General features: G+C 57.8%; 1 protein-coding gene across 1 annotated transcript in view; it reads left to right on the top strand.

Moving 5' to 3' along the window:
* The first annotated feature begins 5,267 nt into the window (after positions 1–5,267).
* The window catches only part of FRMPD1 (FERM and PDZ domain containing 1), a 33,966-nt gene continuing 12,165 nt past the window's right edge, over positions 5,268–27,068 (top strand). The window contains exons 1-9 of the mRNA XM_071455140.1: positions 5,268–5,378; positions 12,613–12,737; positions 13,486–13,596; positions 14,297–14,454; positions 15,629–15,731; positions 15,803–15,848; positions 17,728–17,835; positions 23,650–23,745; positions 25,349–25,474. Of these exons, the coding sequence (XP_071311241.1) occupies positions 13,496–13,596; positions 14,297–14,454; positions 15,629–15,731; positions 15,803–15,848; positions 17,728–17,835; positions 23,650–23,745; positions 25,349–25,474 (738 nt within the window). The 5' untranslated portion in view covers positions 5,268–5,378; positions 12,613–12,737; positions 13,486–13,495. The remainder of the gene's footprint in view (positions 5,379–12,612; positions 12,738–13,485; positions 13,597–14,296; positions 14,455–15,628; positions 15,732–15,802; positions 15,849–17,727; positions 17,836–23,649; positions 23,746–25,348; positions 25,475–27,068) is intronic.

Here is a 27,068-nt window from a genome sequence, read left to right as displayed (position 1 = left end):
TGCCTTCCTCCTGGAAAAGGCAGTGTCAGCCTGGCCTGGCCCCTTTGCATCACTGCTGAGATGTGCAGCAGCACCAGGGGCCTCCACTCCTTGGACTGACCAGAGGTGGGGCAGAGGGGCAGAGCAGAGCCTTTCCATGGCTGGGCAGCCTGGCTGCAGCCCCAGGAGGGGCAAGGCAGGTGCTGCTGGAGCCTTGGTGCTGCTGGCCCAGCACCTGAGGAATCCACACTGGCACAGCACTGCAGGCAGCACCTTGCTCTGTGCCCACCAAAGGCTTCCTGCCTGTGTGCCTGGGGGGCTCAGCTCATCCCCCTGCCCCCTCCAGGGCTCCCTGGCTCCTCTGCCTCCTCCAGGGCTCCATGGCTTCCTTCCGCCACCTCCAGAGGCTCCGTGGCCTGGCTGTGCCAACCCTGTCACACCAGGGCATGGGTGGCTCCTGCCAGCCCTCAGGTGCCTCCCAGCCTCCCCAGACAGTGTCAGGCACAGGGCAGTCCCTGCTGGGCACAGGACGGTCCCTGCAGCAGGACAGGGCTCTGCCCACGGTGTCTGCACGTGTGCGGACACTGGGGCTCAGCGCCAGCCGTGTGTGACACGGGAATCCATGGGGAGGGGGTTCCCTACCCTCAGAGGTCACTGTCCCAGAGGCAGCCCCTGCCCCTGTCCCAGCCATGGCTTCGTGAGGGACCCCCTGGCTCGAGCCCACCCCGCTCCCCTCTGCCTGCAGCAATCTGCCCCTCCAGGGCCACCCCTGTGCCAGCGCCAGTCCGCCCCTCCTGTCCCTGCCCTGTCCCCGCTCAGGCCAGCAGGGCTCTGTGCTCCCCAGGGCTGGCAGGGGGCTGGCACAGCACCCCAGGCCAGCAGGGAGGGCTGTGCTGTGCTCCTGCCTCCCCTGCTGCTCCTGGATTGCCCAGGATGCGGATCCAGCCTGGCAGGGATGGCCAGAGAGCTTCAGCTCACAGGGGCTGACTCTGCCTGGGTGCCACGTGTCCCCAAAGCCACTCTGTCACTGCCTCCTCAGACGGGCAGCACTCCTCAGTGTCACAGCCTCCTCTGGCCATCCCTGTGCTCTGCTGTGGGGTCCTCCAGCCCTGCAGGGGGGTCTGTGCCCTCCGCTGGAGCTCCAAGGGCACATCTCAGCGCCTGGAGCAGCTCCCCTCCTCCTGCTCTGTGGGGCTCTGCAGGGCTGTGTCTGGCCCGTGCTCTCACCCCTCTCTTCTCTCCAGTACCCGCCGTGAATTAACTTCTTCCTTCCTAACTCCTGTCCCAAAGGTGCCACAGGTGGGCTCAGCCTTGGCCAGCAGTGGCTCTGCCCTGCAGCCAGTGGCATTGGCCCCACGGGACACAGGGGAAGAAGCTTCCAGCAGCTTCTCACAAAAGCCACCCCTGCAGCCCCCCTGCTCCCCACACCTGGCCACGCACACCTGCACGGACAGCCTGGGGGCTCACACGGACACAGCCGCCCGTCCTGCTCCCTTCTGTGGCCTGGGGCCACCATGGGGACATCACAGAGAGCCCCTGTGGGATGGGCTGAGCAGGGCTGCCACACAAGCAGGGTGACCACCCTGTGCCCCCAGCCCTGTGTCCCCAGCTCTGTGCGCCCAGCCCTGCCACTGCCCCCAGCCCTGCCACTGCCTGGGCCCCCAGCCTCCCCACACCTGCTCTCCCCAGACCCCATCAATGCTGAATTTTCCTGCATTCAGATGCTGCAGGGAGCCCTGTGCAATCCTGACCGTGCCCCACGGCTGGTCCTGTGCCCCTGGCTGTGACTCTGCACCTGGGGGTGCTCAGGAGAGGGTGGTGCCCCCCAGCCCTGTGGGGCTGGCGGAGGCTGGATGGGGCTCGTGGCCCCAGTGACACCCCTGGGGTCCCCCCGAGGCTTGGGGCTCTGCTGGTGTGTACAGATGAACTTTTCATCACCACAGTCAGAGTTCCAGGCTCTGATCTCTCATCTCTGGGAGGGCCAGGAGTGACAGTCGTGTCATTGGGCCAGCCACACTGCAGTGTGTCCCAGCCAGCTCACCTGAAGCCAGATGGTTTTAATTCACCCATAAGTTCTCAGTTGGGGCATCCCAGGGGTGTCCTCAGCACCCCAGTGGGTTTTGCAGCCTTCAGACAGTCCTGTCCTGTCCTGCTGTGGTCTGGGGCTTGGGGACTGTGTCATCCCAAGGGCTCCTCAGCACTCCAGGGGAAGGTTTCCCTTCCTGCTCTTTCCTCTTCTCTTGGGAGAGGTGAATGTGGCCCTGCCACTTGTGGAGCACCCACTGCTGTGACCCCTCAGGTGGTGAAACCAGAACCCCCAGAAGCCTTGGTAGGAAATCAAAACGGATGCTGTAAAGAAATGTCAAGGCCTCGAGGGAAATGTTTCAGACTTTTCATCCAGGGAGGGACGGAGACAAGAGGAAATGTGAGCCCACAGAAACTGTGACCCGTAACCACAGCAGCTGCTGCACCAGGACCAAGGATGGGAGAGATTATGGTGTCCTCGGCAGGTTCTGTGTGCTGACCTTGGTGATGAGGGGAGCCAGAACCCTCCAGGCATGCAGCAGAGCAGAGGAGGGTGAGGCTGTTCCTGTCTGCAGCCTCACCCCGTGGAAGCGTGCCTGGAGCTGGGGCTGCTCCTGAAGGCACCAAAACCCTGAGCACAGAGGCCAGGGAGCCAGAACACCTCTGCACGAGGGGCTCCAGAGGGGCTGCCCCACCCTCTGAGAGGTCTGGTGTTCTGTGTGAGCTGTGGAGGCATTTCCTCCTCCTTCACAACTGCACTTCTGCAGAGTTCTCCAGGTCCTTCATCCTGTCCAGGTCCTTCATCCCAGTCGTTCCAGAGGCATCATCCAGGCTGCAGGATGTGGAGCTGAGTGTGCCCATGGGCTCAGCTCATGAATTGAGAGCTCCCAGAGGTTCCATCCTGCATGGGCAGAGCTTGGCATGTCAGCAGCCACAAGCTGTAACTTCCCAAGAAGTTCTGAAACGTTTCTCAGGGCAGAAGGCTTTCACAGCTCAGCCGTGACAGGGTCCAAATGTGAGTGGTGATGAATGCTGCTTGGAGACAAAATGTCCTGTAACTTTTTGAGTTATTGTTCCCCATGCCTCTAGAACTGCAGCTGCCCAGAGGGAAGGAAACCATGTGCCCAGCTGCACCTCACACAGACCCAAATTTCGTGTTTCGTAGGTCAGCACAGGCTTCAGATGTCTCTTGCTAGTGGGTACCAGTATTCACCCCCAGGACAAACAATCAGGGCTTTACTTCTTTTTAATTAACCATCTGCTTCCTGTGTGGAAAACATCACCCAGGGCCACGAGGGAGGGGAGATGCGATGCTGTTTCCCAGGGAAGCTGCATGAATCAGCAACTGATGCAAAGCCTTTTTCTGAACACTGTTTAATGTTGCATTAATTTCAGATGTCAGGCCTCAACCTCATCTTTTTTTTGTCAATTTCAGCGACCACAGGCTAGTACTGCTTGTGAAAGGTGCCAAACTTAGTCCTCACGTCAGCAGGAGAGAAAAATAACCCTGATTTCTGTGGGCGAGCTGTTCTGGGAGAGGAGCAGTTCCTGGAAGAGGGGCAGAGGGAGCAGAGAGGCCGGGCAGCAGCGGAGGATCAGTGCCGAGATGCTGCCGGAGGGGCCGGAGGCGCAGCCGGAGCCGCTCGATCGATGCCTCCTCCCGGGCAGCCCCGCTGCGCTGCGCTCACTGCGGGCCGGGCACGGAGGGCACCTTGGCGGCCAGGGCAGGTGCCAGGGCAGGAAGGGGATGTGGGCTCCGTGTCCCGCGGGTGTCCGTCTGTCCGTGCCCTTGGCGCCGCCGGCAGCAGCGCGCGGCTGCGGGGGACGCGGGATCCTGGCGATCCTCTCCTCTCAGCAGCCCTGCGAGGGTGAATAGGACTAAACCAAACACAAATCCGAAAAATCCTAGCCCTTTCTTCCATCTCCCACCTGGGCTGAATAGCAGTCATTATCATCTACAACCCTAAACTCACCCTCCTCAACTTCTACCTGTACGCTGTAATAACTGCAACCTTTTTCCTCACCCTAAACACAAAGTCCTAAAGCTATCTACCCTAATAACTGCGTGGACCAAAATTCCATCCCTGAATGCAATACAACTCCTAACCCTGCTCTCTCTTGCAGGACTCTCTCCCCTGACAGGATTCCTGTCCAAATGACTTCTCATTCAAGAGCTGACTAAGCCGACATAGCCCCGGCAGCCACACTTATTTCCCTCCTTTCCCTGTTCTTTTACCTTCCTCTCGCATACTGCACAACAAGTGGGACCCCAAATAACACCCGGGGGGACAGAGTGGGACCCCAAATAACACCCGGGGGGACAGAGTGGGACCCCAAATAACACCCGGGGAAACAGAGTGGGACCCCAAATAACACCCGGGGAGACAGAGTGGGACCCCAAATAACACTCGGGGGGACAGAGTGGGACCCCAAATAACACTCGGGGGGACAGAGTGGGACCCCAAATAACACCCGGCCTTGCCCACTCCCTCCAGCCCTGCCCGGGAGCCCAGGGATACAGAGGCAGCTGGGAACACGAATTAGGGACTCGGAGCACAGGACGTCCTGTCCACACCTGTCCCCGAGAGACTCAGCCCCGTATTCCAGGGGTGATATCTGTCCATAGAGGGGACATGGGACCATCAGCACAGGCACAGGACAAGCCGTGGGGCATGTTCAGGGTTGCACAGGGCTCGCTGCAGGATGCCCGGGCAGGAACTGAATGCAGGAAAATTCGGACATTGATGGGGTCTGGGGAGAGCGGGTGTGGAGAGGCTGCGGGGCCAGGCAGTGACAGGGCTGGGGGGCACAGACAGGGCTGGGGGGCAGTGACAGGGCTGGGGGACAGACAGAGCTGGGGGCACAGGGCTGGGGGCACAGGGCTGGGGGCACAGGCAGGGCTCGGAGGCACTGACAGGGCTGGGAGGCACTGACAGGGCTGGGGGCACAGGCAGGGCTGGGGGCAGTGACAGGGCTGGGGGACAGACAGGGCTGGGGGACAGACAGGGCTGGGGGCACAGGGCGGGAGGCACAGGGACAGGCAGTGACAGGGCTAGAGGGCACAGACAGGGCTGGTGGCACAGACAGGGCTGGGGGGCACAGGGCTGGGGGCACAGGGCCAGGCAGTGACAGGGCACAGGGTCACCCTGCTCGTGTGGCAGTGCCCAGCGCTGCCCGTGCTGCCCCCCAGCCCCTCCCGTGCGAGTGCGGGGGCGGGCCGGGCCCACCGGGGGCGGGGTGCGGAGTGCAGGATGCGGGATACGGGATGCAGGCCGAGCCCACCGGGGGCGGCTCCCGGGGGCGGGCCCCCGCCGGTACCATTGAGAAGCCGCCCGTGCCCCACGGGCGCGGCAGCGCTGCGCTCCCGGCCGCAGGTAACGGGGCTCGCTCGGGGTGGGCGCGCCGGGTCCGCTCCGCTCCGGTGCCGCCGGGGCTCGCAGCCGGTCCGGTCCGCGCCGTCGGGAGGTGCCGGTGCCGCCGCTGTCCCGCTCCCTCCGCGCGTCTCCCGTTCCGGGGCGCGGGCTCCGTCCCCCTCTCCGCGCGCTGGGCGATGATTTAGCGGTTTCTGTCCGATCTTGCCCCAAACGCCGTGCGCTGGTTTCCTTGTCGGCGTGAGGAAATCACACACGTGCGCCCCGCTCTCTCTAACAAAATACGCGAGGAAAAAACCTCCCCGCAGTTCTCAGCTGTTGAATTCACAGCCAGAATTTTGGCTTTCTCACCAGATCGGGGCTAGAATATTGTGCGAGAAGTTCGGCCGGAGCTGGGGGGAGCAGGAGCAGGGCCGCTTCAGCGTGCGGGTGTCGGGGCGCGGTGTGCGGGCAGCGGCGCTCGGAGCTCCGGAGCGGCACGGACGGGCAGGGCGGGCTCTCCGGCGGGGCTGGGGGCCGGCACTGCCACCCGGAGCGGCTCTGGGGGCCGGCACTGCTGCCCAAAGTAGCTCTGGGGGCCGGTACCCCTGCCCAGAGCAGCTTTGCTCCGTTTGTGGCGCTCGCACGGCTCTCCGGGCACGGGGATCGCACCTGCCGGCTCCTGCCCGGGTCACCTGTTCCAGGTGTGCTCGGTGCTCTGATCTCCCGAGCATCGTGCGCTATTACAGGCAGCTCTCAGCTCCTCTGGCTCCTTGTCTCAGGTGTGTTTGCTCCAGCCCTGGGACGCTTCCTGAAGTTTCTGCTCCCGGTAGGTCTGGGTGACACCTGAGGTGCCGGTGGGGTGTGTGAGATGGGTCTGAGTGGCCCGAAGGGGCTGTGAAATGGAACATTAGCTCTGCATTAGGCATGGAGCTCCGTTCCAGAGGAGCAGAGCTGCTGGCCCAGGAGATTCAGCAGATTCAGAGGCGGAAATGGCAATCCTGTAGGAGAGGGAGCCTCAGTGAACCATTTCCTTCACTTTATCTCTTTGTGTGATTCTGTTCTTGCTCCCAAGTGGGGTTCTCTGCAGTGAGGCAGAGAGACACAGATGTTGGGAGAGCTGTTGTACAACCTGAGAAAAATCCAGGCCGGGAAAGACACAAATTCTGGAAGTCTGCAGGCAGCATTTAATCCCCCCTGCTTCAATTCCAGCTGACTCTGGCTAGAGAGGCCCTTGCCTCATTTCTCCCATCTGTGAATTGACCTGGCCAGGCCAGTGAGGAACCTCTGGGGCCGCTCTGGGTGGGAAGGCCGAGGCAAGGGCACGAGAGGGACAGCAGAGACATGGCAAGCCCTCTGCCTGCCTGGTTCAGCCCTCAGGAGCAGGCAGATGGCACAGGTTTCCACGAGTGCTGCTGGCTAATGTATCCTGGGTTCCACTCCCATAAGGTTTAGTGAATTACCCTCTAAATTCTTGCTGAGCAATCTGCTGTCAAGCAGGTGCTTAATGCAGTTCAGTGCTCTGGGCTCTCTCTCTGTGTTTCCAGAGCTGGGGAGAAGCTCTGGCCTCCTCTGATGTGCCTCTGTGTGTGGCATGACATTCCTGAATCAATATTTCTTAAGTGCAGGTGTTTTCCCTTTTGTCCTGTTCCTTCTTTCCTGACATTTGCCAAAAGGCCATGCCAAGGCTGCTTCCCAGCAGTGCTGAGATCTCCTCCACTGACAGATGTGCAGGAACTGTTCTGAACTTGAGTTTTCCCTCCGTGAGGAGTCCCAGGAAGGCCATGGGGATACTCCAGGGCGCTCCACAGGCACTCTGGCTGGTTCCAGACCTGCAGCAGGGCACAGAGATCACTGACAATATGTGGAATTCTGCACAGAACCTTTTCTGGGGGGTGGCGTGGCCCTTGTGTTGGCGTTTTCTCCCTGCTGCGCAAGGTGCCAGTGCCGTGGCAGTGCCTGTCAGAGGCTGAGCTGCCTGGCTGTGGGGCTGTGAGTGCAGGGCATGGCGAGGAGGACCCTTCCACCCTCACCATGGGAAGGAGCTGTGGGGCAGGGGGGCAGGAGGGAGCCTGCCCTGTGTGTGCTGGCAGCTCTTGTCCAGGGAGATGGGGCTGCAGGGGGAAAGTCTTCACACGCTTCCACACCGGGCTATTTTTAGGAGTGAAAGCTGCTCAGGAGGGAAGTATTGATTTTGCTCCTTTCCACCTTGAACGTTCTGTTTATCATTTCCTCCAGTTTGTGTGCACCATGCACAAAGCCATTCCTGCCTCTCCCCTCGTGCCCCAGCCAGTCCAGGATGTGTGGCCTCTGCTGAAACTGCTTTTGTTTGGCGCCTGAGGTCTCTGCATGCCCAGAAACTCATATTTTAGAGCTCATTCTGCTCACTGGGGCCAGAGTGTGCCTGTGTAAAACCTCACCGGTGTCAGCTGGGGGAGGACAGTGGGGATGTGCTGGTGCAGAATCTCTCCTGCCTTCCCTGGGCTGACAGGGGCCAAATTCTCTTGCTGGCTGCTCTTGATTTACAGCAGCTGGATGGAGCATGCGGGTGGTTGTAGGGGTTTTTTTGTGTGGTCAAGGTTTTTTTGTTTTGCTTGGGTTTTTTCTTTTTTTCTTTCTTTTTTTTTTTCTTTTTTTTTCTTTTTCTTTTTTTGTTTTTGTAGGGCTTGTTTGCTTGTTTTGGGTTTTTTTTGTTTGTTTGTTGTTTCCTGGTACCATTTGTTTACAGGCAAAAATCTGAGTGTCAGGTAGTATTAAAAAGCAACAGTGCTTTTTAAATTTTTGGTTTTTGTGGGGACTGTGGTGGTTGTGTGTGTTCTTTGCCTGGTGTCACGCGGGGGTACCGAACATCCCAGGTTCGTGGCACAGCCCAGGTGCTCCTTGTCAGCCAGGGGAGGCCACAGGGCCACCTGAGGGGCAGCAGTGGTTCTGCCTCTGGCCCTGGCAGTGGTCGGGTGGCACCTGAGGCTGGGGGCATGAACTGGTCTGCAGGGTCCTCAGCGCCACCAGCGAGGCGTGGCAGTGTCCCCCAGTGTCACCAGGACCTGTCCCAGTGTCCCACGGTGCCGTGGCAGTGTTTCCAGCCTGGGTGAGGGGGCTGCCCGTGGCTCACACAGAGACCCCTGGCCATGGGGAGGGCTCTGCTCCGTCCCTCCTGTCCCCAGCTGTGCCTGTGCCCTCAGCCAGCAGCAGCAATGTGTGTCTGGCACCTTGGGCTGCCCTTCAGGCCCCCACGAGGGCAGCTCCTGTCCTCACAAACCAGGCAGGTGTCACAGGCTTCTTTTGTCCTGTTCCTCCTTTCTTGACGTTTGCCAAAAGGCCACGCCAAAGCTGCTTCCCAGCAGTGCTGAGATCTCCTCCACTGACAGATGTGCAGGAACTGCTCTGAACTTGAGTTTTTCCTCTGTGGGGAGTCCCAGGAAGGCCATGGGGATACTCCATAGTGCTGAGCTCCAAAGGCACAAAAAACAAACAAACAAAAAAAAAACCCAAAACAAACAAACAATCCCTACAATTTAAAAAAAAACCCATCCCACACTGTTGGGGTGTTATTCTGTTTTCTTATTTAAATTTTCTTTTGGCAACGCCTTTGCTCCCTGCACAGGCACAGCCAGTGTGGTGGGAGCTCTGACCCTGCTCCTGTGGCTCAGCTCTCCCTGGCTGCATCCCCAAGAGCATCTCCAGGAGCTCTGTGGAAGATGGGTGGGTTCCTGCTCTGTGCTGGTGTCTCACCAGACCTGGCTGACCTTCAAAAGCTCTGCTGCAGAGAGGCTCAGCCGTGCCAGGAGAGGCTCTGGTGCAGCTCTGGGCCACGCTGGTCAGGAGGGAGCTCAGCTTTCCTCTCCCTGCCTGGGAGCAGGGGCTGTGCTGACCCTCTGGGCAGGGGCAGACCATGCCTGCTGGGCTGGGGTGGCTGGGCAGGGACCCAGGGACCAGCCCTGCCTCACCCTGGGGCTGCACATTGCGGGGATGTGTCACCAGAGACACAGGAGGGGACGCCACGGGACCACAGCGTGGTTTGGGTTGGCAGGGACTTTAAAGGCATCCAGCCCAATCCCCTGCCATGGCAAGGGACAACTTCCACTGTCCCAGCTGCTCCAAACCCCAGGGCTGGGGCAGCCAGAGCTGCTCTGTGCCAGGGCCTCCCCACCCTCACTGTACCTTGTTTTTTGCTCATGTGTACTCTCAAATCTGCCTCTTTTACTTTGAACCCATCATCCCTTGTGCTGTCATTACAGGCCCTGCTAGAAATCTGTCCCCATGTGTCTTGGGAGTTCCCTTTAGGTCCTGGAAGGGGCTCTAAGGTCACCCCAAAGCCTTCCTTTCTCCAGCCTGAAAAATTCCAGCTCTGTCAGCCTTTCCTCATAGCAGAGGTGTTCCAGCCCTCTGATCAAACAGGATGCCTCCTCTGGCCCGGCTGCAGCAGCTCCACATCCTCCCTGTGCTGGGCCTGAGGGCTGGAGGCAGCTCTGCAGGTGGGGTCTCACCTGAGCAGGGCAGAGGGGCAGAATGGCCCCTGCCTGCCCTGCTGCCCACACTGGGGGTCAGGCCAGCACAGGGCATTTCTGGCTGCCAGCATACACGGCCAGGGCAGGGACAGCTCTCACCCACTGCAGGGGGATGCAGTATGGGTAAATGAAGGTGCTGTAGAATGTAATCTGAATCTAATCTCCCCCAAGGAGTTGCAGCTGGACCAATTACTAAAGATTAGAGCAGGCCAGGTGATAACAGGCAACACCTGTAGCCCATAAGAACAAGTGGCATAAAAGAGTGGATTGGTGGGAATTGGAGTGAGAGGGGTCAGAGGGCTGCTGCAAGGATCAGTCAGTGCTCAGAGTGGCTGCCTGTGAGAAACACTGAGGAGGTATGAAACTCTGGTGATATGGAATCCTTGCACCATAATGACAACAGAACTCTTGCTATACAAGACAACATATAATGATAATGGAACTGTTGTAATATATAAGACAACAACCCACCAGCACCCCAAGCCCTGCTCCCAGGGCTGCTCTGGGGCTGTTTCCAGCTGTCTCTGCTGTTCAGGGCTCAAGTTCCTGCTCAGCCAGAGCCCAGCCAGCTCTGCCTGCTGGTGGCAAACACCACAAGCAGCGCTGCCAGGAGCTCCTGTGGGTGAAGGTGCAGGGGGACAGCACCCAGAGCTGCACAGCAGCATCTGAGCAGGCATTTCTCTGTCAATGGGTGCAGGGTGCTGCTGCTCCCGCTGCCACGCCTGCTGGGACATAGTACCTTAAAACAAAAATGTCATATCAAAAGTACCAGGAAGACTTTTGCCCATCCAAAAATTTCAGTTTGATGAGTTAATACCTTCCACGAAATGTTGAATTACTCTCCCTTGGAAATAGGTTTGGTTTTTCCTTGCTGGTCAGAGCTGTGCTGTGCATGTCCTGACCCGGCTGGAGTGGGCCCCGACCCTCAGGTCTGCTTTGCTCCTGAAAACCCAGGGACACCCACTGGGGTTCCTTCCAGACACTGAGCTGTGGCTCTCCAGAAGGGCCAGGGGGCCACGAGAATCCCTGTGGAGTCACAGCTCCCTGTGAGGAGCTCTGTGAGGGAGGGATCCAGCTCCAGCTGCTCAGTGCTGTGCTCGGGGGCTCAGAAACAGCTGCTCAAGGGCACATCCCAGGCTGGGGACAGGTGACAGCTGGGTGGCCCTGTCTGTCGGAGCCCAGGACATCCCTCTGTCTGTCCTGAGCAGCCCAGACCCTGCCAGGGGCCTCAGAGACCCGGGCACAGAACCCAGGATGCCCCTGTGGGTTTGATTGTGACCCATGGGGCAAGTAACCAACCTTAGAGGAAGATCTGCAAGCCACAACAGTTCAGATAGAATAATAGTGAAGTTATCACAGGTGAAAAAGTCGATTTTGGGCTTTTTCAGAATGGGGGTTCAGGGGGCAAGACGGAGGGATCTGGGCATGTCCAGCCTTTCTCCTTCTTCTTGGCCTCCATCTTCTGGGTGATGTTGGCACTTTTGGATTGGTTTACAGTAGAAGCTCAGTGTCTAACACAGGTGACAGGTATTGGAAAGTAACTGTAAATATTGTACAGGCAGTTTTTAGTATAAAAAGATAACCCTGCCCTGGGGCAGGCAGAGTGCCTCTGACTGTCCTGCTGAGCAGGCCTGGGCAGGACAGGAGAAAGAATTTTATAGATAAGGAACAATAAACAACATTGAGACTGAGAAAGAAATGCAGAGCCCTGACTGCTTCTTCAACTGCTGGGCTGGGAACAGAGACTCTCTAACACATCTTGGGGTCCCTGTGAGCAGCAGAGATCCCGAGACCTGTCCCCTCAGCGTGCTGCCTGTGCCCCGAGGATGCCGAGGGGACAGGGGCTGCTCCTGGTGCTCTGCGTTGTTTTAGGGAACACCTGCCAAGCTGCCTCCTCTGGCACACCTGTTGTTTGGCCCAAACACTGCAGTTTTCTGAAAGGACAGCACATTTTCTTTCCTTAGTGCTCCATCTGGGGGTTTTAAATGTTTGTGCTCGTTCTTCAGACTTTTCCTCCTTGTCCTAGGGGTTAAGAGATTTTCTCTGGGAATTCCCTCTTGTGAAGGCCAGATAGAAAATCTGTCCTTTCTGCAGAGGGAAGGGGTGGAAGAGGTGAGGGCTGGAGCAGCAGCTGGAGGTGCTGAGGAGGCACCTGATTTCTGGGGGCACAGGGGATCACAGGGTCCCCATTTCTCTGAGGAGGGGTCACAGTTCTATCCCTCAGCTCTGATTTCTGGGGGCACAGGGGATCACAGGGTCCCCATTTCTCTGAGGAGGGGTCACAGTTCTATCCCTCAGCTCTGATTTCTGGGGGCACAGGGGATCACAGGGTCCCCATTTCTCTGAGGAGGGGTCACAGTTCTATCCCTCAGCTCTGATTTCTGGGGGCACAGGGGATCACAGGGTCCTCATTTGTGGTGCCTCTCAGGAGCTGTGTGGCTGGAGGGGCAGGGTGAATTGTGCTGTATGAGGAGGAAAGTGCCCAGTGCCAGAACTGCTGAAGGGCTGAATTCCCCCCATGTTCTGAACAGGCTGGGGTGGCTCCCTGTGAGCAGCCCACCAGCAAATGTGAGTCCTGCCCTCCCTTCTTGGTTGGAAAGTGTGAGCTGGGGCAGTTCTAATGCCTGGGAAGGTGCCGAGTGGAACAGGACCAGTTTCTGTTGAGACACATTTTGTTTTTTGCTCCTGATTTCTGAGTTTCCAGCTGTCTGTGCCGTCCGTAGCTCCAGTCTCTGACATTTCTGTTGCAGATGGAGCAGCAGCCCGCTGTCCCAGCACGTGTCTGAGGCACAGAGCGTCCAGCCCCAGCAGCAGACACCAGGGAGGAGGCCAGGACGTGCAGAGCTCCCAGGCTAGCTAGAGCACCCTGTGAAAGGTGGGAACAGCAGTTCTGGGTGTGAAACGCAGGGAGCTGATTCTCTTCACGGATTCTGGCAGATAGAGGCACAATTTGTTTCATTTTGTGCTGGGCTGTGTCCAGCCCACAGTTGTTCCCAGGGCTGCAGCTCAGAGGGCTGGCAGTGGTGCATGGCAGTGGTGCATGGCAGTCGTGCATGGCAGCGGTGCATGGCTGCAAGGCACGCTGCTGGGGCGTGCAGGTACCACTGAGCTCTGCATGTACGGTGCCAAAACAATTCCTGTTTTCACTGAGGACTCGTGGTCTGCCAGGCTCACTCTGGGGGTGGGAAGCTCACCCAGCCCGTGCCCCTCCAAAAGAAGCCCACGGAGCCATGAAATCCTTGGAAAGGGATGCAGGTGTCACCGTGTGCCATGGAAGGGTAACGCAGTGTGACCACAACACAAGTGACAAAATGCACAGAGCAGGGGAGGCCGGGTGGGCAGGGGGTGCCCTGAGTGTCACAACAGGTGTCAGCCTCTGCCAGAGCCCTGCTCTTCACAGGGTGCCAGCTGATCTCTTTGTATTTAATATAATTTGATATAATTTAATTTAATATCGTTTAATATACTGTAATATAATTTTATATAGTTTTATACCATCTAATATCATGTAATATCATTCAATATCATGTAATATCATGTAATAGGTTGTGGGTTACTGTTGGTAACGCTGAAAGCTGTCCAGAAAAATTCTCCAGTCACTGTTCTCCTGTGGTTTCTGTCAGTTCCAGGTAAATGGGAGATTTGGAGACTAGCTTAACCCATAAACGAAAAACATATAGAATAGAGCAAATGGTAGCAAAATGGTTTCATCGCCCTCGGGACAGCTTGCCCAGGTGAGTGTGGTCTGTGGAGGGAGCATTCTTGGGTCAGAGGCAGCACCTGGGGCTGGCACGGCCTGCACGTCCTGCTCGCTGTGTCTGTCCTTGGGAAATGCGCTCACAGAAAAAGAGCAGCAGCAGCAGCCGTTTGTGAGCAACCCCCTGGCTGCCAGGGGCTGACGCTCCTGCCTTGCTCTGCTGTGGTTCTGTGAGGAGGAAATGCAGCATTGCTCCACTGGAACTTGCTCCTCTGGAAGGTGGGCTCGTGCTTCTCCTGGCGGGCCCGCATCTTGGACTGGGCTGCATCGCCAGGGAGCCCAGCCCACGGCCGCTTTCCTTCCCCGGGGCCTGGGAGATGACATTAGGGTGGAGAGGACACAGAGTGGACACAGAGTGGACACAGAGTGGACATCTGTGGGCTGAGTGGATCCCAGCAGAGGCCCAGATCTCCCGTGCTGCCTCGCTGGGCCAAGGTGCTGCTGCTCCCTGTGGGTGGAGGTGATGCCTTGTGCTGGGGCACACCTCTGTGACCTCCTCTCCTTCTTGTGACCACTGGGCTGGGGTGAGCCGTGGTCACAGCCAGCCCGATGTCCCCAGCCTCTGCAGAGCCCTGGGAGTCGCTGCTGGGGCAGCCCCTGGGCAGCAGGGGATGGCCTGGATCCTTGTACAAGCTGTCTGTGGTTGTGTCCTGTCTAACTGTGTTCTGGTGGCCCAGGGCCAGCACGGCAGCGATGGACAGCGCTGGGGACAGCGCAGGGCAGTCCCCCAGCCGGACCAGGGTGACAGTGACCGTGTACAAGGACCTGCTCCTGCAGCACTATGGCTTCGAGATCTGCCCCGGGCTGCCGCTGACCATCGCCTCTGTCACTGCAGGTGTGGCTCTGGCAGACCAGCAGGGGGATGGAGGGACAGACTGACAGCAGGCAGGGCTGTGGGTTCTGTTGGTGTGGCCATGGATGGACTGACGGCAGGGTTGTGGGTTCTGTTGGTGCGGGCATGGGCTGCTGGCTGTGAGTTCTGTTCTTTTGAGAGCCCTGAGGTCGCCCTGGGCGCCAGGGGCAGCAGGACATGTCCCAGCTCCCAGTCTGGGTTCAGTGTCAGTGTCCCCAGGGGTCCCTCACCTGTGCTCGCTCACTGCTGGCCTTCCTGATGCAGAGAGCTGCTCCAAGGCCTTCCTGGTGTTTTACCTGAAATGCAGAGCAAGAATTTTATCTTATCTTAGAGAATTTCATCATATTCCACTGTGGCCACGGTGATCTGAACAGACCCTGGGTTGTCAGCCCTGTGGCTTTGCTGCTGGGTGCAGGCAGTGCTGAAATCAATCAGATTGATATTCAGCTATAGAAGGGATAGGTGTAACCCAAAAACTGTCATTGTTTTCTTATTAATTTTTTTAAATGGGTGCACAAAACCACTTGGTTTTCACCTGTTGGTGTGGGTGTCAGCCCTCTGTTTGGGGGCTGGCTGGGCTCTGGGCCAGGGCAGGGACCCTCTGTCGCTCCCACTTCTCCTCATGCCCCTTCCCATGTGGAATTACCTGAGAGCTGTGGGGAGTATGAAGTGGGGTCCTTTCTGCTGTGCTTCTCTCTTCTCCTAATCGGAAATAATCAATATTTTACTAAAGCTCAGGCACAAAGAAACCTGCCCTTCATTTTGCTAAACCTGAAACACACAAAACCTGTCCTTGTGAGCCTGCCCTTTGCTGATGGGAGCCCACGGCTGCTTGGCCCCTGCTTGGTTCCCAGTGTGGAGGGCTGTGACAAGGGGACAGATCCTGGAGGGTTCTTGGGGTTTCTGTGCTGTGGTGCTGATCTCAGAGGGTGATTAGGGTGATTTCTGGGTGTGCTGGTGATCTCGGAGCACTGTTTCTGCGGGGTGGTGCTGATCTCGGAGGGTTTCAGTGGGTTGGTGGTGATCTCAGATGGTGATTAGGTTGGTTTCTGGGTGTGGTGGTGGTCTCGGAGGGCTGTTCCTGGGTGTGAGCAGCTCTTTGCCCGGGCGGGAGGGCTGCCCGTGCCTCACACCCCTCACACCCTGCGTTCCACAGGGAGCACGGCGGACGGCAAGCTGCAGCCTGGGGACCAGCTCGTCATGATCAACTCCAGCACGGTGGAAGGGCTGTCAGTGGAGCGGGCCGCCAGCCTCCTCAGGTGTGTCACACGCGTGTCCCCGTGTCCCCGGGGCCGCGGTGTCCCCGCGCTGACCGCCTGTCCCTCTGCAGGGATGCTGGAGATGAGCTGCTGCTGACCGTCCTGCGCTGCACGGCCGTGAGTGGCGCCTCCTCGGCTCCCCGGGCACGGGCAGGGGTGGCTGGGCTGGCCAGGGCCACGGGGGTGCCCTGGCATCCTCGGTGTCACAGCCAGCCCTGGGCAGGGCGGGCAGCTGTTGTCACCTTATTGCAAAGGCTCCCATACCTTCTGGGGGATTTCTCATGGGCAGCTCCTCACAGCGCTGGCTCCTTCTTCATCACAGCACAATCGGCAAACTCCAACTCTCTCCAACGCCAGCTAACCCACTCTTTTGTAGCACTTGTCTCCTTATTGGACACAGCTGTGGCCTGTTAAGGGCAGGCCTGTTCCTAATCTTTGGTGATCAGTGCAGCTGCAACTCCTCAGGTGTCAGACTGCCTTCTGCACGATTCTCTTACATTCCATCCCCGCACAGGCAGCGGCTGCTGCAGCCCCGGGTGCAGGGCCAGGCGGGCCACCAGGGTGGCAGGGACAGGCTCTGCCCCGTGAGCCCTGCTGGGCTCCGGGACGCCCGGAGGGCTCGGGGACTCCTCCCAAATCCCGATCTGTGTCCCCACCTCCTGTCCCCAGGGCAGGTGGGACTGTCCCCCAGGTGAGGCATGTGCCCCGGGCAGGTGGCACGGGCACTGTGACAGGTGAAGGCTCTGCCTGGGGGGACACTGAGGGGCTCTGCTGCCGCTCTGGGGGACCACCATGCTTTACAGGGTGTTCGTGCAGAATTCCTGAGCACACTTGAGCCTGAGGGGACCCTGCTGCGGTGACAGCAAGGCCGTGTGACAGCAGTGCCGTGTGCTTGGTGACAGCAATCCCGTCCTTGGTGACCGTGGGTGGTTTGCAGCACCCCGGGCAGCCCAGCAGGGCGGGCAGGGTCTGTCCATCCCTGCCAGCCTCTCTGTGTGCTGGGTTAGCTGCAGCCCAGTGCCATCCAGCTGCTGGCAGCTCCCCAGCTGTTCTGCGGGGTCCCGGTGTGGGGGGGGCACCTGGGCACAGCACCTGGTCCCTGTGCAGTGACACTGGCACAGTGACACTGGCACACGGCACACAGTGTCCGCTGCCTGCAGCAGCTGCCCAGCAGGTCTGTCTTGGTTTGGAAAGCCAGGAGTCTGCCAAGGAAGGCAGGAGCCTCCCCTGACATGGAGAATGTGAACCTTCCCCACCCCTCTGAGCTGCTATAAATTTTAAATTAAGGGGCTCTCAGGCAAAAAATATGGGAGCAGGAAATAACAGTTCTTTAATAGGGGAAAAAAAAGGATAAAATAAACAATGCAGTGCACTAGAACAACACTGCCAGAGTCAGAACCCAGCCTGACACCCTGTGGGTCAGGGTGTTGGTATCAGTCCCATTGGAATTGTGGCTCAGCCCTCCTGCAGTGCCGGGGTGGCTCTGCTGGAGCCAGGGGGATCTGTAGAGAAGGATGGATTCTTCCTCTGAAGATCCAGGGGAAGATGAGGCAGCTGCTGCTCCTCTGGGGAATCCAGTGCAGAAGCCGTGCTGGTGTCTCCAAACCTCTGGATTATATCCGGGTAGCAATGCTTGGCTCCTCCCTCTGGGCTCACATCTCCCAATGGGATGCTGTAGTTCTTATCAGCCATGCAGGGACATTCCATGGCTGTTATCAGCAATGTCCCCTCCCGAGGGAGGTGTGAATGTGGTCACTCAAACAGAGAGATAAGGCAAACTGCCCACTTGGCAAAGGTAATCTGCCCTACAGATGGCAATTGAAAACGTTTTGCATGGCAATGTGGAGCAAGGTCCGAAGGGGCTGGGGCAGGGCTGGGAGCACAGGGGCTCCCCGGGACGCCGCTCCAGGTGTGTGCGGGCAGCGCAGGTGAGCAGCCCCGCACGGCCCTGCCCTCCCCGCCGCTCTGCCCCGACCCAGCCCCGCTGTCGTTCCAGGGCGCCCCCAAGTCGTCGTTCCTCACCGAGGAGAAGAGGGCGAGGCTGAAAACCAACCCGGTCAAAGTGCGGTTCGCGGAGGAGGTGCTGCTGAACGGACACTCACAGGTGAGCGGGGCTCTGCCTGGGCAGGGGGCTCAGGCTCGCTGTGTCCCCCTGCCCTGCTCCGGCAGGCGCTCCCTGCCGCTGCCAGGGCTGAGCGGGACACGGAGGAAGCGCTGGCATCTGCGGGGCTTGGTCTTGGGCGTGCTTACTGGGATTAATGGGAAACACCGCATGCACTGCCTCTGTCCCGCTCCCGTCGGAGCTCGAACCATCCCTTCAGTAGGGCGGGAGGCAGCTGTGCTCCCCTGAGGGGCTCATCCCTGCATGGGGAGCCTCGCTGAGCTGTGGGCAGGACGAATCCCGCCCCAGGGGCGAGAGGAGCGCACTGCTGTGTTTGCCAGGTCAATGATGTGCTGCTGGAGAGCGGGGCTGGCCCTCCTCAGCACAGCCACTGGGCAGGGGCTCGGTCATGGGCACAGCTCAGGGGCTCTGGCACTGGGCACTGGGCAGGGGCTGTGTCACTGGTCAGGGGCTGTGTCACTGGGCACTGCTCAGGGGCTCTGTCACTGCTCAGGGGCTCTGTCATGAGCACTGTGCCTCGCTGTTGGGTGTGACAGTGGTCTCAGTGTGGCAGCTTGCTCTCCGTCCCTGCAGAGGGTGTGCACAGAGCACCCTCAGCTGTGCCGCTGTCAGGTGAGCTGGTCACAGCTCTCTGGAGGCTGCTGCTCACCCAGCACGGGGCTCCTGCTGCTGGAGCTGAGCTGGGTGTTGTCCACGGCTCTGCCCCCACTGGTGTCCCTGAGGCACAGGTGAGGACTCCTGTGTCCTCCCCAAAGTGTGAACAGCTCCTGAACGTCTCCTGCTCCTTCTGTGTAACTTTCTAAGCTCACTGGGGCCAGCTGTGAGTCATTAGCTCTGTCGATCTTTCCTTGTGTCCTTCAGAGTGAAAAAACCCAGTGGCCAAACTGCACCTTTCTCCCCCTGCTCATCAGTGCTGCTCAGCTGTCCAGGTCTGGCCCAGCCTTTCTGCTTGGCGGCAGTGACAAACCACCCACTGGCCCTTTCCCTTCTCCCTGCCTGTCTGTCTGTCTGTCTGCTGTCCCCTGTGGCGGGAGGAGCCCCCTGGTGCAGCTCAGGGCAGAGTTGGCTCCCTGTCCCCTGCACACAGGGGTGCCGTGGGTGTCTCCTGCATGAAGGGACCCCGCTCCTCCTCCTCCTCCCCGCAGGGCAGGGCAGACTCGGCTGTGCCCCCAGACGTGTCCAGTGTCCCTCTGGCCCTGGGGATCCTTCCCCTGCTGCCAGGTGTGCCAGGCCTGTCCAGGGCTGCCCTCCGGGGCTGTCCCAGCCCGGGGTTGGTGACATGGGACTGTCCCAGCCCGGGGTTGGTGACACGGGACTGTCGCGGTCCCGGGGTTGGTGACACGGGGCTGTCCCAGCCCGGGGTTGGTGACACGGGACTGTCCCAGCCCGGGGTTGGTGACACGGGGCTGTCCCAGCCCGGGGTTGGTGACACGGGGCTGTCCCAGCCCGGGGTTGGTGACACGGGCCTGTCCCAGCCCGGGGTTGGTGACACGGGCCTGTCCCAGCCCGGGGTTGGTGACACGGGGCTGTCCCAGCCCGGGGTTGGTGACACGGGCCTGTCCCAGCCCGGGGTTGGTGACACGGGCCTGTCCCAGCCCGGGGTTGGTGACACGGGCCTGTCCCAGCCCGGGGTTGGTGACACGGGGCTGTCCCGGCCCGGGGTTGGTGACACGGGCCTGTCCCAGCCCGGGGTTGGTGACACGGGGCTGTCCCGGCCCGGGGTTGGTGACACGGGGCTGTCGCGGTCCGGGGTTGGTGACACGGGGCTGTCGCGGTCCGGGGTTGGTGACACGGGGCTGTCGCGGTCCGGGGTTGGTGACACGGGCCTGTCCCAGCCCGGGGTTGGTGACACGGGCCTGTCCCGGCCCGGGGTTGGTGACACGGGGCTGTCCCGGCCCGGGGTTGGTGACACGGGGCTGTCCCGGCCCGGGGTTGGTGACACGGGGCTGTCGCGGTCCCGGCGGGCAGGGGGCAGCGGGGCCCTCCCGGGACAGCAGAGCCCTCCCGCTGCTGGCAGATGGGACACCGGGGGACACAGGGACTGGGCAGCGAGGCCCAGGGTGCCCAGGCAGGGATGAGCCCCAGGCAGGAGGGGTCGGGGGACACGGGCAGAGCCGGAGTCCCCGCAGAGCTGCTGCTCTGAGAGCCGGGAGCTGCAGCGTGGGCTGGGGTCACAGCCCGAGGGCTCCCAGGTGTGTGACAGCCCCACAGCCGTGGTGTGGGAGCATCGGGGGTAGGATGGTAGGGATGGATGGAGATGAGAGATCTCTGAAGCCAGGCTTGGAACTTGGGGTTTATTGCAAAGGGCCACGTGCAGGGCCCTGCTGGAGCTGGCAGACACAGCTGGCAGAGAGAAGTCAAGAGAGTGGGAAAGAGGATGAGAGAAAGAGAGGATGAGGGGATAAGAGCAATGTTCCTGTTCCAATACCATAAATCTTCTTCTGTGTTGAATATTCTGATTCTCACTAACCAATCCAGTACAAGATACAAATCCTACAGCATTTACATACAGCCTATAAGAATCACTACATTACCACGCTGTGCTACATTTTAAACCCTAAAAACTCCTCTTTGGGCCCTTCTGCCAAGCTGTAGGGTCTGCTCTGAGCCTTGGGCCTGTCTGCAAGCAGAGGGTGTTGTTCCATCAATAGGGGATCACCTTCAGCTGACCATGCCATTGTTTTCCAGGTGTTCAGTAACTGAGGGATCTCAAGGCTTGCTTTCATTTCAGTCTCGCTTGTAGTTTCTATATTCTCAAAATCTTTTGCCAGGCAATCGTATTTATAAGGCTTTCCTGTTCCATCTTGCCCAACACATGGCAGGGTCGGTCCTGGGAAAAGGCCTCTTGTCATAGCCTAAGGAAGGCACCTGAGGAGGGAATGCTGCACTCCGAGCTGCCCTAAAGCCCCTGCCAGCACTGTGCTGAGCTGATCAAACCTCTGCAAGTGCACAGCAGGGACACACTCAGTGATTAGATTGCCGTTAATTTAATGACAGCACAAAGGCAGGAAAATTAATTCAGGTGCTGGTGTCCCTGGTGTTACATTCCCTTTTCGCCATCTGGATGTGTAACCTGTTTTGAGCAGTGAGGTATTAGCACAAAGGAAGGGTAAATAAATTTGTTGCATATTTATGATTCCTTTCTGGAAAAACACTGCAGCACGGCAGCCCTGAGTGCTTTAGGGCCACTCTCCTTTCCGTAGGCTGACGCACTCAGGCAGCCAAAAAGGGCATTATGGCCCTGAGAAGCATGCAGCCTCCAGTTTCAGTAAATATACTGCTCTTGTCATCCTAATGGAGCGGGGCTAAGTGATCCTTGTGGCCGCGGGAAGGATCCCAGCGGCCGCGTTCTGCAGCTGAAACCCGACCCTGCCGGCTGGAACATGAATTGTTCATGAGCCTCGCTGCTTCCCTGCCTTCTGCGGGCCGGCGATGTTTTCCACATCGCGGGCAGCGCCCGGGGTGAGCCCGCCGGGGCACGGGGCGGGCGCGGCCGCGGGACAGGAAGGGTTAACTCGGGGCAGCCCCCGCAGAAAGAGAGGAACCCCAGGCGGCTCTGGGGTGCCGTTTGTGGGGTCCCCCGTGGCGAAAGAGGATAAATTTGACTCCATTAGCTGTCTTTGAAGGCTAATTCATCATTTTATGGTACTATATTATATTAGAGAATGCTGTACTAAAACTATGCTAAAGAATAGAGAAAGGATACTTACAAAAGGCTTAACAAGATATTAATGAAAACTTGTGACTTTCTCCTCAGAGTCCGACACAGCTAATCCGTGATTAGTCATTAAGTAAATACAATTCGCACGTTGGATAATCGATCTCCAACTGCATTCTAAAGCAGTAAAATGTGAAAGAAGCAAATAGAATAATGTTGTTTGCCTTTTCCTCTGAGGCTTCTCAGCTTCCCAGGAGAAAAAAAAAGTCCTAAGCAAAAAATTTTTCCAGAAAATGTGATGATGCCAGCTGGGTAGTTGGATCTGACCAGGGAGTGGTGATGTGTTTGGGCAAGTAAAGAGGCCAGAATTTGGGCCAGAAAAAGATCAGCAGCATTCTCTTGTTTTCCCTCTGTGGTGACTGCAGGCAGCTGGAACCCCGAAATGGCTGTGAGAGGAGCAAGGATGGCATTCAGAAGTGTTTCATGTTGGCTCTGGCAGCACTTCAGGGGCTGTGGGCTGCCTGTCTGGAGGGCTGTGAGGTTTGTAACATGAGGCACAGTGAATGAAACACAGAGAGACCATCTTAGAAGCACCATTCTTGGCCCTGAGAGTCTCTAGACGAGGAGATGTATTGGAATTAATTACCAATATAGCCAGATAGAACATGCCTTGGCTTGTCTGGCCCTTGCTGCTTGACCAAGGGCGGCAGCTGTGGTGTTTTACCCCAGAGACACCTTTGGCCAGCTGGGTGTGTGGTGTTTCACCCCATGCTATAAACTTAGCCCTAGCTTTGCCCCTGTGACTCTCCACCCTCCTAACAGGGCTGTGAAACCAGCCCTCTGCCTCACTAGGCCCCCTCCTGCTTTGGGGCACCCCCACCCACTAATCCCAGCCCTAATCCTAATAGGAACAGCAAGCCTGCTTGGCGCTGGGTGTGCGCCCAACAGCCAAGCTGACAGCAGGCCACCTCCTCATCCACTGCCGAGGGTGTCCTGCCCTGTCCCGCCTGTCTGGGACCCGTCCCACTCACTCTGGTGCCATCCCTGCTGCGTTGGGGCACGCCAGGTTGCAGAGCCCGGGCAGGGCTCGGGGGAGGCAGTGCTGTGTGTTTGCCAGGGCAAGGCTCTGTGACCGTGTCCACAGGGGTCCCAGGGTGAGGGAAGAGACGAGGATCTGACTCCATGTTTCAGATGGCTGATTTATTATTTTATTATATATATTACATTAAAACTGTAGTAAAAGAATAGAAGAAAGGATTTCATCAGAAGGCTGGCTAAGAATAGGAAAACAAAGAATGATAACAAAGGTTTGTGGCTTGGCTCTCTGTCTGAGCCAGCTGGGCTGTGATTGGCCATTAATTAGAAACAACCAGCATGGGCCAATCCCAGATGCACCTGTTGCATTCCACAGCAGCAGATAACCATTGGTTACATTTTGTTCCTGAGGCCTCTCTTTGCTTCTCAGGAGCAAAAATCCTAAGGGAAGGGTATTTCATAGAGGGTGTCTGTGCCAGGCTCGGTGGAGGCAGCGCTGTGTGTTTGCCAGGCTCCCGGGGGCTGCTCTCAGCGTGGGCACTGCTGGGTGATGTCAAGATGCCTTTTACAGTGCCAGATGCATGCGGAGATTAATTTCCTTAAAGGACATCCGTACCTCTGGGAACTTTAGGTCCCTTTTAATCCCCTCTCAGATACATATGCATACAATTTCCCAATAGGTTCACACATATTAATTTTTACAAATTTCCCGTGACATTTGCCACTGGTTCTTGTTTATCAGGAAGAATTCCTGGGTCAGGCTGACCTGCTCTCACAGCTGTCTCTGTCTCTCCCTATCACCCTCTGTCCCCCCCCCCCCCCCCCATCTCTGTCCTTCACTGAAGCAGTTTCTCTGAGCCCAGGCTTCTGCAGTCAGGCTAAATAGCCATGATTTCTAACCACAGACTCAGCTCAAAGATGTACGTTTCACCTAAATCGAAATGGATTTCTGCTCTGGAGAATTCCTGCTCTGTCTCAGAACCATCATCAGGAGCAAACCCTGATTGTGTGCCGGGGAAGAGGGTTGCCAGGGCAGAGGAGGATTTTCCGGGGCTTGCCGAGGCCGGGTGCCCCAGGGTGCAGCTGCTGCTCTCGTTCTGCAGGGCAGCTCCCTCCTGTTCATGCCCAACGTGCTCAAGGTGTACCTGGAGAACGGACAGACCAAGGCGTTCCGCTTTGAGAGGAGCACCACGGTGAAGGTAAGGGGCTCTGCGGGCTGCTCCCAGCACCCCAGCCCGGCCCATCAGCTGCAGGCAGGGCCCTTGCGGCCCCCAGCCGCGCTGACCAGCTGCTGACCACTGACACTGCTGGCTCTGAGCCCCAGCCTCATTCTGCTCTGTAAGGATGCTCCCCTCTGGAGACACGAGCACTGATTCAGCAGCACAGGAGGGAATGATCCTCCTGAGCAAGGGGTGATCCTCCCTCAGATCACTCCCCTGATGGCGTGATGCTGCTCTGCAGAGCCGTGGATCCGGTCCTTCCCCAGCTGCCGTGCTTGGACACAGCCTTGCACACCTCCAGCTGTTCTGGCCTGAGCGTTGGAGCTGCTCAGGGTTTATGCTGGACGTGGTAGGATTTGGCTATGGCCAGTGGCTGGAAGTCAAATAAATTGCTTAAAGGACAGGTGGTGTCCTGCACAGTGCAGATGCTGTGGGAGAGACTCGCGATGGACAGGCATTCTGGGGCTATCGGGCTGAAAGTATATCAAAGGGAAACACAAAGAGATTTCATTTATCATGCAGTGAAAGCTTTCCTCAGAAAAGGAGGAGTTTGTCTAGCTCCTTCAAGCTTCACAAAACCATTGTGGTCTCTCAGGCAAGTAAGGGTCTGCAAGTCTTTTGACTTGCACGGTCTAGAAAAATAAAATACTGAAATAAAGCAAGGGGGTAGAAAGGAAAGGAGAGTTGTAAAGAAGTATTTGAATGCCTGTCCCCAAGAGTCTGATTTCTAAAAGATGGATTTGCTCTTTGACTTGAGTTGCTCAGCTCTGACATGGAATAAGTTTTCCCAGTTTTTAAAGCAGCCCTCACAATTGCCCTTCAGAAATATCTAAATGAGCAAAATGCTTCCCAAGTTAGGTGTTTCCTGAAATTCCTCTGTGTTTTGAGACATCCTCACTTAAAACTGAGGTGAGTCAAACATTTATGCTTGCCTCAAAAGGCTTGAGTGAGCCCAAGGGCTTCTGTTTCAATTTATGCTCAGTCAAGCCTGAGGTGATATTTTCTTTTTGCCAAAAGTAAACCTTGTTACTTGCATAACAGTGAGAATATTGACAGAATTCTCTATTACAAAGTGAAACACCAGTTTCAGTCAGACGTGGCAGGATTTTTACAATTACGGTCTCAAATTCTTGTTTATTAGAGATAAGTTTTCTTCACAAGTTCTTTTTAGTTTTTTTTTCACAAATCACAGACTGATTTGGGTTGGGAGGGACCTTGGAGACCATCCAGTTCCAACCTCCTACCATGGGCAGGGACGCCTCTCACTTGCTTAAAGTCCTGTCCAGCCTGGCCTTGGACGCTTCCAGGGATCCAAAAATGTTGCAGAGTTCTAGAAAGTTAGAATAACAAACACAGCAAAGACTTGGGGTGTTTCTGTCACTCGGGGGTGGCAGAAGGTGTTCACCACCACCCAGAGCTGTGAGGGGCAGCTCCAGGAGATGGGTTTGATTCCTGTGACCCCTTGGGGTTTGCAGCTTGCCCACCTCGTCCTGCACCTGCTGGGGTCGTGGTGCTCTGTCTGAGCAGCCCTGCAGCAGGGCTGGGGCCCAGCTGAGCTCTGTGTGGCCCTGTGCCCTGCCAGGACATCGTGCTGACCCTGCAGGAGAAGCTCTCCATCCGCAGCATCGCCCACTTCGCCCTGGTGCTGGAGGAGCAATACAACCTGGCCAAGATCCACCTGCTGCATGAGGAGGAGCTCATTGCGCAGGTGAGCCGGGCCCCCGTGTGTGCCACAGCCCTGCAGAGGGGCTCTGCCCCAGGACAGAGGGCACGGGGGGCACCAGAGGGGTGAGCCCTTGTCCCCAGTGCTGCCACCCGCCTCTGCCATGGTGTTCACCCCCACAGCCCTGGGGAAGGCCCTTTGGGAGCAGCCTGAGGGCCCCCATGCACAGAGCAGCACCCCTGGGCTGGCATTGCCTGCAGAGCAGTGCTGGGTGACATCCTGTGTGCCACCTGCCACATCAGCCCCTCTGCAGAGGGCTGCTTGAGCCTCGGGCAGCTCTGTGCATGACTCTGTGCTCACAGCCCCTGAGCAGCCAGAGCATCAGCCCAGCAGTGGCCAGGTGGGTTACACCAAACTGTGAGCCAGCACCTGTGTCCTGTGAGCCTGTGGGATGCTGCAGCCCTGCAGGTTCGTCAGGGGTGCCTGCTCAGCTGCCCCAGCTCCCTGCTGCTGGGTTTGTGGGGTGGCAGCCACTGCAGAGGGTCCGTGGGGTCACACAGAGTGCCCTGAGTGGGGAGGCACACACAGGGCCCACCCAGCTCCAGTCCCTGTCACAGCACTGAGCACATGGGTCAGAGGATTTCTGCTGGGCAGGATCTGCCCAGAATAAAATGTGCTGATGGATAACTCAGAGTCTTGACATTGTGCTGACATTACAGGGATGATTCAGGGGTCTGTTTAGGGCTGCTGTGTCTCGTGACTGTGCTCCAAAGCAGAGCAGGCTGCCCCTTCCCCTGCTGTTATCACACAGCCCCAGAGCCTCTGTGCTGGTGACACCGAGAGTTTGGGATCAGTGGGTGTTTAAATGAGGCCTTGCTGCCAAAGGGCTTCTGGGCTACTGCAGGCAGAAGAAAAAACCAGATGAAGAATCAGAGATTAAGTTACAATCACGAGCCAAGTCTCCTTGTGTTTGTTCAGGACAATCTGCACAGTTCCCTTGCCCGTGGGGTTAAACCATTCCCGTGGGTTTGCAGAGCAAAGGCTCATTGTGCTCTCTGGAGGGAGGGATGGTTGTGTGTGTGGGAGCATCAGGGGTTTGGGATGGCAGGGATGGATGGAGATGAGAGATCTCTGAGGCCAGGGCTTGGAATTTGGGGTTTATTGCAAAGGGCCACGTGCAGGGCCGTGCTGGAGCTGCCAGCCACAGCTCAGAGCAGGCCTGAGAGAAGAGAGGGGTAAAGAGGATGAGAGGGTGAGAGAGTAAGAGAGCAAAAGCATAAGAGAGCAAAAGGGGTAAGAGAGCGAGGTTCCCATTCCAATACCATAAATCTTCTCCTGTGTTGAATATTCTGATTCTCACTAACCAATCCAGTACAAGATACAAATCCTGTAGCATTTACACACAGCCTGTAAGAATCATTACATTACCATCCTGTGTTACATTTTAAACCCTAAAAACTCCTCTTTGGGCCCTTCTGCCAAGCTGTAGGGTCTGCTCTGACCCTTGGAGCTGTCTGCAAGCAGAGGGTGTTGTTCCATCAAAAGGGGATCACCTTCAGCTGACCATGCCATTGTTTTCCCATTGTTCAGTAACTGAGGGATCTCAAGGCTTGCTTTCATTTCAGTCTCGCTTGTAGTT

The sequence above is a fragment of the Agelaius tricolor genome, unplaced genomic scaffold (genome assembly GCF_023055355.1).
Source record: "Agelaius tricolor isolate 1412-34295 unplaced genomic scaffold, bAgeTri1.0.p SCAF_44, whole genome shotgun sequence".
NCBI classification, from domain to species: domain Eukaryota; kingdom Metazoa; phylum Chordata; class Aves; order Passeriformes; family Icteridae; genus Agelaius; species Agelaius tricolor.
Note: the sequence above shows the minus strand (reverse complement) of the source record. Positions and strands in the feature narration are given on the sequence as shown.